The following is a 15,179-nucleotide window of genomic DNA, read 5'->3' as shown; positions in this document are numbered from 1 at the left end:
GGGAGGCTTCCGAGTGGGGAGGGGGAAAGAGGCTCCGTGCTGCTCCCGCCGCTGCGGGTTGTAGCTCAGGCCGCGATGGCAGCTGCGGCGGGCGGCTGCTGCCTGTGCCCAGGCCGGCGGCGCTGGTGGTGGCGGCGCTGGTGTTGCTGCGGCGGCCCGGCACAGTGAGGGGGAAGCGCCATTCCCGCCCCCCCCGCCCCCAGATTTTTGGAGAGCGGGGGAGGAGGCGCCAAATCCGGGGGTCCCCCGCCAGGGCGGGGGGGTTGGGACCCCTATCCACAAGTACAGCATATATATGAAAAAAGTAGAGCATATAGCACTTGTTGGGATTTTTCTTAACTGAAAGAATCCTAAAACAGAACTCTCCCTGAATTCAGCCGTCTACGCTTTTATTATTACTCATTACAGTTTTCTTTTAAATGCACAACTAGAATACAATTTTTTAAGATAATCCCTATTTAACAGCCTACTCTGGGCAGTTCTTAATTATGCAATAACATAGTAGGATCACAAGAAGATAGGATAGCTGTGACAAAACCCACACAGAAGGTATAGATATTATCTCTGCCCAGGCTCTGCTTGGTTACAGTGCTATAAATATTGTGTAACATCACTATAATTTAGAGTATAGTATTCTGAGGCTACAATCCTGCGTACACTTGAAATAAACTTCCAGTGAACCAAAAAGAAGTTATACATATACATACAAACGCACATAGGATCAGGTTGTAAATATATTCAGCAAAAAATAGTTTCATGGCAGTAAGAGCATTTTTTAGTTATGCGGTGGGTTAATTTAAACAACAACAAAAATTACATTCACCGTCAAGTTCTGTATGGGAACAGACCCAGAGAATGAATCTGTTCCATGTATAATAGTTGTTTATCATTATGTTGCAATTAGCAAATCTGGTAACCATATTATTTCCTGCCCTGTATAAAGAAGCAATAGAGTTGACAACCATAAGCATTAGAATTTATATACCAATGAAATTCTTTATCAGGCTCATTTGCTCCTTTCTAAAACACATCTCTCTTTAATATGTCTCTTAAAAGGTAGAAACCATTACAAGATACTAAAATACAATATAGTGTATATATAAGCAATGTGTCACAAGAGAATCAATATTTAAATATACAGTATAAGCATATAATTTCTATAACAATTTTAACATAAAATGACAAACTAGTGGGAAAAGACTGATTTAATCCATATTGAATTTGCATCCATATATTTGACATCACCATCTATTTAAACATAAAATTGACTCCACATATGTTTATTAGGTTCTTGCCTAACAGTAGGTATTTAAATAATCCAGCAATATTAACAAAGTCTTGTACATGGAACTCTGCATACAGAAATACACAAAAGGATTCTGATTTACAATGATATTTTAAGAATACCTGTGGCCTGGGCATTTGAGAAACGATAACATTAAAATACCAAAACAGTTGTTAGCAAGTCAAAACAAGACTTTTAGTTTTACAGTCACAGATGCTTACACCTGAAAAGCCTATATTGGATTTTTTAAAAAATGTGTTGAACATTCTTCCTATGCCATAGTTTGAAAGCTAAAAGCTATTTGTCATATTTGAGTTATGCTTTATATGGGCTTTTCCTGGCATAAGTATTAATACACTATCCGGAAAAGTGATATGAAAAGTAATCCTTGGATTTGGCACAAACTCTCTCCTTCTTTCAATTCATCCTGAATGTAGCAAAGACTTGCGCTCTCAAAATTTTGTTAAAGTGATAGTAAAACATCATGACACAGAAATAGGAGGGAGGGGGGAGAGAGAGAAGAACTACATAATCTCTTAGCAAATTTGAGGCATCAAAAGTTAAACTGCAAAGAAAGATTGCAAAAAAAGTATAGAAGAATGAAATCTGACAACAACCAAAGCACGCTGTGCAATGTAACCTCCGAAATTCCACCATCACAAAGATAAAGGCATTTATTAATTTGGGAAAGAAACCCAGGCCAAGTTGTTCTGTCATTCTTATAACTGCTGCTTCTGAAGAAAGACTATGTCCAATATCCATCAGCATGATTGTGTTTATATAAGTTATATTTAAAACTTAACTGCCTCAAAGTCTCATTTATTTAGCAGCACGTAATTAATAACACAAGTATAAAGAGGGCCCAACGGCAAGGCAAAATTTTCACTTCAAACTGTACTAACAGTACTGTTACTACTAATAATATATACAGTCTGTAAACACAACTGATAGATCTAGTCCTTAACAGAATTTGCTTATTAGCATTTAATTATATTGGTAAAAGGATGACCCAAACAGAAATTGTATACATACTGTCAGAAAACAGCATCTGCCTGCAGGTTCCATAAAACAGAATACTTTATGTACACAGGATGGTCATCTTATTAACAGCTGATCAATAAGAACATCATCTGGTTTGGGAGCATTTCTTGCAGCTAGAATAGGCTTAATATAGTTTAATAGGTGTCAGTCTCTTTCAGAAATACTAATCCCAAACCTGGAATTTAAGGAGTCAGCCCTCACAAACTTAAAAGTAGTACCAAAACCTACCAACCTTTGGTGGCAGGAATAGAGGATAATCAAATGCCCTTAGAAGACTGGAAACATTCTCTCACTGTACAGTTCATTTGCAGTAGTATCAGTGAATTAAACACATATAGTAGGACAAGCAACTTAACTGCTGCATTTATTAACAAGTGAGAAACACCCTTTGAATGTATCATCAAAACAGCTTTAGAGAGCAACCTAAAAACCCTGACTTTCCTTAAATATATTCAGATATATATTTTCAAAATATTGCACTGGAAATCAAGCTAACATTCATGAAGTGACTTTAAGCCATTCATCTTTTTTGGCTATGATATGATGTCAAATCTTTGGTATGTAAATCTAAGCATCAATCGCCAAACATTACCAAGGCTACCAGCAGCCAACTTTTTCCTTTAAAATCAGGACTAACAAGTTCTAATAAAAAGGTATTGCAGAAATTCAAGCTTTCATGGAATGCTGAAACTACGTACAAGAACTGTTGCACAGTTTCAATGCATAAACAATATTAGTCTTCTTATAAAAAATAAAGTGTTGAAAGTACTCTTTATTGCACCAGCAATTTGTCTTTTAAAATACTCCCTTTCACATCAAACATTAAATTAATCCTTTTATAAACAAAATGTAAAGTCTTCCTCTAAATGCCAAGCAGAAATATGGAAGGGGCACCATAGAAAAAGAACAGCATAAATGAATGACAAACATACAAATATCACAAATGATAGAAAATATAAACTACTAGTTCTCTTTTGTTACATCATTTACATGATTTTTTTAAAATGTTCTAATAACTTGTAGACACTTGTGCTATGCATTATCCTTAGATGACATCAAGGTGTTGGAGCAGGAGTCACTTTCAGGCTATTAAGTGCTGCATGGATTCGGAAGTGTAATCTGGATTCCATGGAATAATCCTTATAGTTATTTCTGTAAGACAGAACATATTAGTTGGACTGTCTCCAATTAGCTGGAATATCTCCTACATCATGTTATTTTCCTTTATTACTCTTTTTGGGGCCTTTTCACATACAGCAATGAAAGTACAAGACATAAAAAATATACTATGCTAGTGAATGAAGTTTCTATTCTGCAAATTGTGTTTCTGGTTGCTGATTGAAGTCCCCTCCCACAAACTGAAGCTTAACCAGGCCAAGAGATTTCCACATCCCCAAAACCTAACTCACATGCAGCTAGACTCTGCACTAGAATATTTGTTTCTATTACAAGGAAAACCTCATGGCCAAGTCCTCACTTTCTGATACAAAAATGCCTTATTTTAGTATTTGATTTGCTGTGTTGTTGTCATCAACAGGCTTTGGACTATGTGTGTATCAAATTTCAGTGTACTGGGTATCCTAGAAGTATCTTAATTATTTCAAGGTACACTAGTTCTTACAAATGTCTCTAAAACTTCTGGAGTTATCAAGGTGGGTGTCTTCAGCTATCAGTACAGCAAATTCCAGCTCCCTAGCTAGTGTGAGAATAGTTTAAACCATTTTGGGATCACCATACCCACTCTTTTGAGATATGTACAGAAATATGGCCTGTTTAGACTTCCAGTAACCAGGATATCTTTACCAACATATACACCAAATTTCAGTTTTCTGGATGACCTGAATTACCTTAATCATAGTGTACTCCATTTTGAGGAAGAATAATACTGATTACTTGTTTTTAGGTTTTTCTAGTAACTTGGGAAAGAAACAAATTGAAGCACTCACAGCCAGACATCAAAGCAAATTAAGGTTTTATTGGAAATTCTAAAACTCAGAGACCTACAACTGTGTTCTTCATATAGGGGAAGAAGGGAAAGAATGTGCAAGTCTGGTGACAAATCTCCAGTTGTTCATGACATCTGTGTGCAGCCAGATTCCTATACTTATTCGCAGGTCAATCCTCCTTACTCTCTGCCATATGTTTTTAAATGAAAGATCTAGCAAGAGGGGAAAAACAGAACTGACTATGCTTTGCTAAAATTTTGTAAAAAATATTCCCTTCAGTCCAGCAAACTGATGTAGAAAGGTGCACACAGTTTCCTTCCAACAGCTTCCTACTCACTGGGAACAAACTCTTAAGATTACAAGTTACACTAAGCAGTGAAAATACACTAATTATGACAAACTGCCAAATATGTTACAAATAAACTTGGCTTTTTGTATTTCCTCCAATGACATAAAAGGTAACCACCACTTACTTTGCAGCTTCTATAAAACGTATTGCTTTTTCTCTTTCATCCTGTTCTTTGTACAGAAGGCCCAGTTCATACATTGTGTATGGTACTAGATAATTATCATATTTCAGTTGCTTCTCACTAATAGATCAAAGGAAAATTACATAAATTTTCAACATGAAACAGATATTAAGTTAAAACTCTACATACATTAAAATATAAGATCAAAAAACAATCTGATTCTCTCATATTTATAGTTATCTAGCTGAACATCCAAGTTGTTAAGCAACTGTCATGCCCTTACAGAAGGTAGTAAATACAGAGACAAGCAGAACATTAAAAAATATAGCACAGATCTCTCTCCTGGTTTTTCCTTTACTGAATTCCTCAGATAGCATTAACCCCTCCACCACTATAGAAGATGGACAGTCATTATTTGGTTCAGTCTCTTTAAAAACTATTAAGATTCTGCACAAATCCAATTATTTTAGATGTAAAAAGCTATACAAAGGGAAGTCCAGGATATTTTATGATAGCACAGAATATCAATGTAACCTAAAATTCAACATTTGTTTAAGAAAATGTATACCCCACCTTTGGGTAAGCTCAACATTTTAAAATGTATTTATTATAATACTTATGTATGTATCTCTTCATTTCACAATAAACCAAGGAAGTTCAAAGAGACTTACCACAACATATAACATATAAAAAGTGCAAAATAATTATCAATAAAAGAAGATAAAAATCATAAAAACAAATTCATAACAGCAACAGTTGATGAGAAGAAAACTACATGCAAAATATCAGTGAACATATATATTAGTTCTAACAGCTAACCCTCAAACAAATTAAAATAAAGTCCACAACAGGAAAAAAAACCATTAAATGCTCAAAAAGTCTTGATCATTGTCTAGAAGGCTACAAGTGACAAAGCAAGATAGATATCTGGGGCAGGGAATTTCAAAATATTGGGATTGCCACTGAAAAAGCCCTGCTTTACGTACCTGCCAGCCTCAGCTCTTTCACTAAATGATGCAAAACAGAGAAGTAGTAAATGATCTTCGATCATGACCAACTCATATGTGCAGGAAGGGTCCTTCACATATAAGTTGTAAACCATATTGAGACTTTAAAAGGGCAACTTCAGCCATCTGAATTGGGCTCAGAAAAAACTGGCAGCCAGTCCTGGAGAAATGTTGTAACTGCAGCAAGTTAACCTTCATGGCTGTGCTGTGGTCCTGTTTGTTAGTTTTTAAACAATCTACAATGGCAGCTCCAAGTACAGCATGTTACAGTAATCCTATTCTGATGTTATGAATTCTGATGCTATCAATGTCTAGGTTATCTCTTTCTGAGATATTACAATTGATAGACCAGTATAAGCTGGTAAATTGATCCAGGTGGTCAGCCATATTGGTTTGAAGCAGGAGAACAAAGTTGGGGCCCAGTAGCACCTTTCAGACCAACAAAGTTTTATTCACAATGTAAGCTTTCATGTGCTAAAAGCACACTTCATCATACAACAGTATGGGATAGAATTAATAGTCCAACATATACAAAGAGTGGGCTGTGAACTGGCATGCAAAACAGTGCAAATTGTTTTAGCAGATTAAAAGAATAGCAAGTTGGAGTCTGGTAGTTATCACACTGGGAGGACTGGCAGAAAAAATAGCAAAGGCAATAAGCGTCAGGACTGGAGACTGGTGTCCATGTCACCAGGCCTCCTAAGTGTGAAAATTAATCACCTAAGCAGGGGTTTTTAACTCATTTGTTATGAGGGCCGGATCTGAAATAAATGAGACCTTGTCGGGCCAGGTCATGTGTGTCATAAAATGTAATGCCAGGTAGCAGAGATATAAGCTTTATAAAGGATACAGGCAAACACAATTAAAGACTTTAAAAAAAACTTTTAAAAAATGCTTAAAATATTAGCACCAGGGTACGGAGGGGAAAGAGCCTCAGCCAATAGAAGGAAGAGAGGCTTGGCTCAGTAGCTCTACTGTGTTATTGAGAGAGCCTGGCAAAGCAAGCTCTCCCTCCCCCCTTCCTCCCCAAGGGAGAAGCCTCAGCCAATGGAAAAAATAGAGGCTTTGCTCTAGCTCCTTTGCGAGCAAAGGCATAGCAAGTTGTGATGCAGAAGGAAGCAAGAGAGAGGGAGAAGGAAGCAGAGGACAGTCAGTTGCTCGGGGCCTGACAGGAGCCCTCCAAGGGCCTGATTCGGTCCCCAAGCTGCATGTCTGACACCTGTGAGCTAGAGTCTGACATCAGGAATTACAAACTAAGAAACCTGCAGAACACTTCAGCCCTCCTGGACATTCAATGTGTGTCCTCAAAGTAGCTGTTTTACTGCAAAGGAACTTCAAGAACAGAATGGAGAGGGAAACTTGGAACAAACACCTTCCCAGGACTGAACCAGGGATATTGGTTTCTTATCTCATTACATATGCTACAAACCTTCTCACCTAACAGATATACATCCACTGTATTTCTCTTTTAGAATAGTGTATCATAATAATGTCTCCAGTATTATACAATATAACAGAACAGAAATCTCTCTGACACAACTATTCTTAGAAAAGGATGTTTAACCCACACTTGAGAGGTATATATCCACTGTATTCTAATGTATTTTTGTATTAGCATTTGAACAGAGAAGAGCAGACTACAGCTTCATTCTATAGAAAAATATTGTTATTTTAACCCTTGCTTTAGAGACCAATGGAACATCACAACAGACTCTAGTGGATTACTTTTCACTTAGGAGACCTGGTGACATGGACATCAATCTCCAATCCTGACGTTAAGAACATAAGAGAAGCCATGTTGGATCAGGCCAATGGCCCATCCAGTCCAACACTCTGTATCACACAGTGGCCAAAATTTTATATATATATATACATATATATATACACACACACACACACACACACTCTGTGGCTAATAGCCACTGATGGACCTCTGCTCCATATTTTTATCTAACCCCCTCTTGAAGCTGGCTATGCTTGTAGCCGCCACCACCTCCTGTGGCAGTGAATTCCACATGTTAATCACCCTTTGGGTGAAGAAGTTTATTGATGTTTATTGCCTTTGCTGTTTTTTCTGACCTGTCAACCCAGGGTGATGACTGCCAGACTCCAACTTGCTATTCTTTTAATCTGCTAAAAATTTTTTCACTATTTTGCATACCATTTCACTGCCTACTCTCCATATAAGTAGGACTGCTAATTCCATCCCATATTATACTGTTGTCTGATGAAGTGTGCTTTTAGCACGTGAAAACTTACATTGTGAATAAAACTTAGTTGGTCTTAAAGGTACTACTGGACTCCAACTTTGTTCTATAAGCCAGTAACACACACTCCTTGAAGTCTCTGCAGCCTGCCTCTCAAGAAGCAGGTCCATCTTCCAGGGCTGCTCCCAAATTGAAAACTTGATTCTTCAGAGGGAGTGCTGAAAACCACAACCAAAAGAAACTTCTGTCTTAACTGTTTCTACCTCTGAATAACTTGATTGAAGCAAAGTTCTGATTGCAGAAGTCTTCCTAAATGTTTCAAACACAGACCTTTCAGCAGCTGCAATAGGCAGATGTCATCCATGTAGTATTCATTGTGATCTTAAAATAAAACAGCAATGTTTCAGATTGCAAACACTATAATTGTGGATATGAAATAATCATAAAACATCAGAAAAGGCCATAACAAAATTTTCAAGCAAATATTCAGTTGCAACAGGTGCATTATTTTCATCTCACTTGTTAGAAAAAGGGGGACCATGATTTCTGCCCCCCTCCCCACTGCAGGCCATTGAGTTCCCAAAATTTTGTTCCTGGGACCCTCAAGAACAGCATGGGTGCAAAGCAAGGGTCTGTAATGGGATGAAGGGACTGATGGAGAGAAAAATCCCTTTTATAATCAAAGTGCCCTTAAGTATGCATGGATGAATATAGGACAAGCTCTCCCAGCATTTTCATGTAGATCAGGGGTGCATAATTTGGCACCCTCCAATACCTTTCATGACACCCATTAAGTGTTTTTAGAAAGTCTGGTCACCGGAAAGCTGATTGGTTGTACAGATTTTTAAAATGTTGTCTTGGGAGCAACTGCCACCACAGTACAAGGATCTCCACTGAGTGAACAAAAGTTGGCTGTGTATATGCAAGGAAATATTTTGAAATGGTACATTCATATTTAAAGGCATCTTGTTATGCAGAGCTTCTGCCTGAAATGTTTAAGAGTTATTATCAGAGTTATGTATAACCTCACTCTCTAATATGTTGTGGTTGGCTTCACCTCCTGCAGAAGCCATTTTGTCCTTAGCTTTACCTCCTGCAGTGGCCATTTTGTGGGTGCACCTACTATCCTGTGTAAGAATTCCACAGATGCCTGCAGACTCCAAAAGGCTGGGGGCTCCAATGCAGATATTAAATAGCATGAGGACAGAACAGAATCTTGAGAGATCCTGTACTGTAAATGCCAAGGGGTCAAGCAGCAGTCTCCCAGCACCACCTCCTAAAAATCACTGGTCAAGTAGCAACATATCACTGGATTGCAGTGCTTTCAACTCAGCCAACTTAACCAGAACAACAAATGGACAATACTACTAGGAGCCATTGTGCGGTGCAAGAGAATCAAGGAGGATCTGCTCTTCCCATCACACTCTCAGCAGACACATTATCAATTATGGCAGGAGTCTCCAATGTGGTGTCCATGGCACCACAGCACTCACCAACACCTTTTGTGGCACCCACCAAACACTTTTAGAAAGGCTCAGTGGTGCTTTCACACAGCAGGGATTCTGATTGGCTGTGAAATTAAGCTTCTGCCTGAAACACTGAAGAGTTACTATTAGGGTTATATAAAACCTCAATCCCTGGCATTTTGTGGCGGGCTCCACCTCCTGCAGCATTTTGTGACTGACTCCACTTACTGTTGTAGTCATTTTCTGAGTGTGCTGACTGCTCTGTGTCAGAATTCCAAAAAGTGCCTGCTGGTTCAAAAAAAGTTTGGGGACTCCTAAATTACAGAAACAAAGGCTGACACAGTTTTAAACAATAGTCCCAAACTGGTCTCATCTAGAACTGCCAGAAGTTGCTTAGCCACCACACACTCATATACGTGCCCAGATATGAAATTACCAAAGCCAATATTCAAAATTCCATGATGGGGTTTGTATGGAAAGAACATATGTTTCTGTTCACTGCAAGCCACAAAATCATGATGAAGAATCCAATGTCCATTCAGATAATTTTTTTCTTCACAGGATAAACTCAGGCACTAGAACGCAATTTATTCCATATTTAATACTTACTAGGTTCATTTTTTAAAGCAGTTTCTTCTTTTTCAATTGTTACCAGCAAATTTTCAGTAAGGTCAATTCTCTTGCCAACAATCGAAAAACCATTCCAGACATACATCATTTCCTGATAAAACAATATATAACCCTATTGAATATTTTCCAAACCTATTAGTATTTTTCATACACAATATCCCTTCACAATTAGCTGAAAAACTTCCTGCTGAAGCATCTGAATGTTGAGGTGGATCTGGGCACAGAAAAACTGAGATTGTTCTGATCTTTTCTATCAGACTGCTCATAAAAGCTTGCAGTGAGAAATGCTGAACCATCTCCTTGGAAGCTGATATTGATGGTGCCATAAGGCCCTGTGTTATCTCCCTGATTATTCAATGCCTGTGTAAGACCCCTTAATGAGACTGTCTGGAGTTTTGGAAGAGGTTGTTATCAAGACGCCGATTACAATAATAAACTGACTACCGCTTTCTCTGTCCAGGACCAGTGTCTAAAATGAGACTTAACTTCCAAGTAACATGCCTAGGGTTGTTCTCAAAATCGTCCATAACTTTTAGCCATATGTTTAGTCTACTCCCCCTGGCTACTGAAAAAAAATTGTCGATTTGAATATATTGCTTCAGCAGCCCAATTAGCCAAGTTTGAGCTCATCAGGGCTTGGGAGCTAAGCAGGTTGGCCATGGTCAATACTTGGATGGGATAAGGAAGTCTCAGGTTACTAGGCAGGGTAAACAACCAATGGCAAACCATCTCTGTGCATCTAATGCCTAGAAAGTCCTTTGGAAGGAGTAACCATGAGTTAGTTGTGACCTGATGGCAGGTTGTAAGTAAAGACATTTTTATAGTACTCAATACTGCTTGTTATTTGAAACGGAAACTGGCCTTCAGTTATCCTCTGCTTTTGGACTGGAACTCAACAATACGTCAGATTGTTTCTTTATGTGTCCAGGGATGGCACCAAGCTCGGGCTTAGCCTAGTTAATAATAATAATAATAATAATAAGTTTTATTTATACCCTGCCCTCCCCGCCGGGGCAGGCTCAGGGCGGCTTACAATCTATCATGATGTAGTATCATGATATGACAATACAGGTAAAATCAATACACAATATAAATACAAATACAGATACAAATATAAATTAATGTTAAAAAGCTAAAAACTATATGGTGGTGCTAGTTTTTAGTTGCCATCAAAACTAGCCTTACCATCCCTAGGGCCATAGGAGGAGGCACACCAAGAACATCCTTACCAGGAGGGGGGCAACAAGGAACCCCTTGAAGAGGTGGGACCCAGGAGCAACCACAGATGAGCTCCAGACCCTGCAGTGTGACAGCATTGGGCACTTTAAGGGGCCAAAATGCTGAGTCAAAATTATGTAACTCCAGCTATACAGGATAATGAATAACATGTGAGTAGCATGTGCAGCTAGTTATCTAATCAAGGCATATGATTGGCTAGCTGCACTATAACAACAGAGGCCAAACTCTCAGTCTCGTGTGGGTTGATAGGAGAGGAGGACGGTGTGTAGGAGAGGAGAGATATTTGGATCAAGACTGTTACTCTGGATAACGATATTGATGTATAGACTGGTATGTGTTGACTACTCTACTGGATTCTGATTCTGTACTGTTGACTTGGCTGGACTGATTATCTGTATACTGACCATTGGACTGACTATAACTACCTCTATTGCCTTAATCCCAAATATATCTGTTGAAACGGCTTTGTTTGGAGTTTGTCTTCATAGAACTGCTGCTGGGGCTACACTTATCAGAGTACTCAAACCGAAGAACTTCCCACGCACACTGTCACAGTGGCCTAGCAGCAGAGTCACTGACCTAGAGCAAGGCCAGATCTCCACAACATGGGAGCTGCTCAGCAATAAAGGTGGCCCTGCAACTCGCACATGCAGGCCAAGCCAGGGTTGTCAGAATGACAGATCCATGCTGTAGTTGGGCTAGGGAGAGATGGGGATTGGGCTGGGGAGAGCCTACCAGCCCTGACCACCCAGCAGAGAAAGCCACTGCAGAAAGGGGCCAGGATAATGGATAGTTGGTAACTGCCAGCCAGGGAAGAGACCACTGTCTGTTCTTATCCAGTTGGGCCAGGAGGCCTGAAAGCAGGAGGGAATGGAAATTAGGAGAAAAGCAGATGCCCTTTAGAAAGGGAGGCTCCCATAAAAGCATGGTGAGGAAGTAGAACACATTTCTCTGAGGTCTGGGAGAACATCCGTCCCAAACAGAGTGAGGAACAAGGTGATGCAACCCCCTCTCTGCCCATTCTGAGGTCTTGAGGAAACTCTCTCATCTTGTGGCAGAATGGCTGAGGCATTGCAGGCAGGGCTGGAGACAGAGGAACCTTACACCATGACATAAGCACAGCTTGCTAAAGGATTAACCTTGTACTGAACCTGCCCAGAATAAGGCTGTCAAAGAACAACTTGTAGTCCTCAAATCAAGGGGAAATTCATGTTTTTGTCCATGAGACAAAAGGATTGCATGTGCCTGGACAGCACATGTAACAGTATAGGAAGCCTCAGAAGATACCTTCTACTTTCATTCACTGAAGATATCCATGACCTCTTTTGAGTTAATTAAAATGAATAATTGTAAATTTGCTGTAAATACCAGAGCAGGTACTACTAGCTTCACAGGTTGAGACCCTGCATAGCGTCGAGCTTTCCTCACAGCAAACTTCTCTGTTGGTATAGATTTTCCTGCAATTCTTTGTTTCAGGCCTTCTACTTGTCTGTAAGAGGAAAAATTAGTATTTTTTTTTTTAGCTGCAGAAATGAAATCTCAACATTTTTAAACAAGAACTATTTTGTTTATATCTTAAACTTAGTGTTATGTACTCTACAATAGGAATCAATTTCTTATATCCACACACAAAAACACACTCTCAATTTCAGAAGTTTTGAAAATTTATTTACGGTTATTTTATTTCATTTTTAACTTGTCTTCCAAGGAGCTCAAGGTGACATACATGGTCTCAGCTCTCTCCTCCATTTTATTTTATTGGCTTTAAAGGAAGAAACTGGGAGTCTTGGATTGCCATTAAGCCTCCATTAAAAAGACAGGATGTATTCCTCCAGGTTGTTGGCAATCACACTGTCCAGATTCATCACAATTAAACAAAAGACTATGAAATTATGTTACATACATCAAAAGAAAATTACACCTGTAGCTGCTGTAATCCGGTTGCAATCATAACATAAGATGTTACCTGAACAAAGCTACAATATCTTCTCCTGTTGTTTTCACATCATCTTCTGGAAGCATACACAAAATGGCAGCTTTCTGGAACATGTAAATTGCCTATGCAAAACAAAATACAATATTAAAACCATTTGTTATAACCTGAAATAAACAAGTATCTATCAGCCCCTTAGAAACTAACAATATTTTATTTCATCATAACATTTTGTGGACTAAAACCCACTTTACCAGCTGCAATGCAATGCACTAGGTAGATATTTACCGTATTTTTCGGACCATAAGACGCACTTTCCCCCCCAAAAAAGTGGGGGGAAAAGTGTGTGCGTCTTATGGAGCGAAGGTACGTACCTTCCTGGGGGGGAGGATCCGCTGCCTCTGCCTCCGATCCGGTGCTTCCCCCGCGCCTCCCTGCCTGGCTCCATCTTCTTCCAGCAAGCGCTGGGGGCAGCGTGCTTCCTCCTTGCCTGTGTGCCTGGCTCCACCTCTGATGCTTAAAGCAAACGCTGGGATCGCTCCCTCCGCCCTCCGATCCCAGTGCTTGCTTTAAGCATCACAGCTGAAGCCAGGCACACAGGCAAGGAGGAAGCACCCGCCCCCTCCGCAAACCCAGCGCTTCGCGAGCGCCGGCTGTGGAGAGGGCAGTGCGCTTCCTCCTCGCCTGTGTGCCTGGCTCCACCTCTGATGCTTAAAGCAAGCGCTGGGATCGCTCCCTCCGCCCTCCAATCCCAGCGCTTGCTTTAAGCATCACAGCTGAAGCCAGGCACACAGGCGAGGAGGAAGCACGCTGCCCTCTCCACAGCCGGCGCTCGCGAAGCGCTGGGTTTGCGGAGGGGGCGGGTGCTTCCTCCTTGCCTGTGTGCCTGGCTTCAGCTGTGATGCTTAAAGCAAGCGCTGGGATCAGAGGGCGGAGGGAGCGATCCCAGCGCTTGCTTTAAGCATCAGAGGTGGAGCCAGGCACACAGGCAAGGAGGAAGCACGCTGCCCCCAGTGCTTGCTGGAAGAAGATGGAGCCAGGCAGGGAGGGGCGGGGGAAGCGCCGGATCGGAGGCAGAGGCAGCGAATCGCCCCCCAGGAGGAAGGTGCGTCCTATCATCCGGAGCGCCTTATGGTGCGAAAAATACGGTATATGTGAGGTATGATAAAAGTAACAACCTAAAAGGGTCAAGAAGCCATGAAATGCAGGAATACAGCACAAAACGTTATTATGTGCAACTGAAATGTCAATTAGAAAATTACAGAAACCTTGACAAGAGTAGTAATTGGCTATTTTCCTAATTTTGCCAAATTAGTTTTACTAAGATGATATGGATGTGATTAAAGGAAAACCAAGTCATCAATTAATCAAAGCAGTGTATGTTGGTACTATGGTAACAGCAACAACCCCTATCACAAAACACACCGTTATGCAACGTAAAATAAAAAATGGACAGAGGAGGACTGGAGAAGACATTTATCTTGACAAATGACTACTCTCTTTTAGGGCCAGGTCAAAACATATGTTTTTACTCAGGCATTTAATCTTATCAGCTTCTTAATAGTTGGCTTCTGCTTCATGAATATTTCTTCATAAGTATGGAGCTCTTAAAATACAGTTTTATGACTGCAAAAATTATAAATAATACGCTATGTGATTTCATTTTTTTCCTATCAGCCGTTCAGCAATGTTTGGAAAGAACAGAAAGACTGATTAAGAAAACAATGGAAAATAGTAACAAAACTATATATATATATATATATATATATATAAAAACAAAAATGATTTTTTTTAAAAAAAGAACAAAGTAATTAAAGCATTCATACAATATTTCTGTACCCAGTCCATTGAGAAGGCACAGACAGGCTAGCTTATTGAACAGAATGTCAACTTCAGTTCTCCACACAATTTTGTAATGATGAGTTTCAACAGAAATCCATGATCCTCTGTGACAG

The 15,179-nt window shown here is 39.8% G+C and overlaps 1 protein-coding gene across 4 annotated transcripts in view; it reads right to left on the bottom strand.

Moving 5' to 3' along the window:
* Positions 1-566: 566 nt before the first annotated feature.
* TTC39B (tetratricopeptide repeat domain 39B) overlaps positions 567-15,179 on the bottom strand; it is a 90,726-nt gene continuing 76,113 nt past the window's right edge. For all 4 annotated transcript variants that reach the window (XM_060237263.1, XM_060237265.1, XM_060237264.1 and 1 more), the window contains 6 exons: positions 13,258-13,349; positions 12,660-12,780; positions 10,032-10,143; positions 8,220-8,337; positions 4,746-4,862; positions 567-3,478 (listed from right to left, as the gene is read on the bottom strand). In XM_060237263.1, coding sequence (XP_060093246.1) covers positions 3,382-3,478; positions 4,746-4,862; positions 8,220-8,337; positions 10,032-10,143; positions 12,660-12,780; positions 13,258-13,349 — 657 coding nt within the window. In that variant the 3' untranslated portion in view covers positions 567-3,381. The remainder of the gene's footprint in view (positions 3,479-4,745; positions 4,863-8,219; positions 8,338-10,031; positions 10,144-12,659; positions 12,781-13,257; positions 13,350-15,179) is intronic.

Source organism: Heteronotia binoei, chromosome 4, assembly GCF_032191835.1.
Source record: "Heteronotia binoei isolate CCM8104 ecotype False Entrance Well chromosome 4, APGP_CSIRO_Hbin_v1, whole genome shotgun sequence".
NCBI classification, from domain to species: domain Eukaryota; kingdom Metazoa; phylum Chordata; class Lepidosauria; order Squamata; family Gekkonidae; genus Heteronotia; species Heteronotia binoei.
Note: the sequence above shows the minus strand (reverse complement) of the source record. Positions and strands in the feature narration are given on the sequence as shown.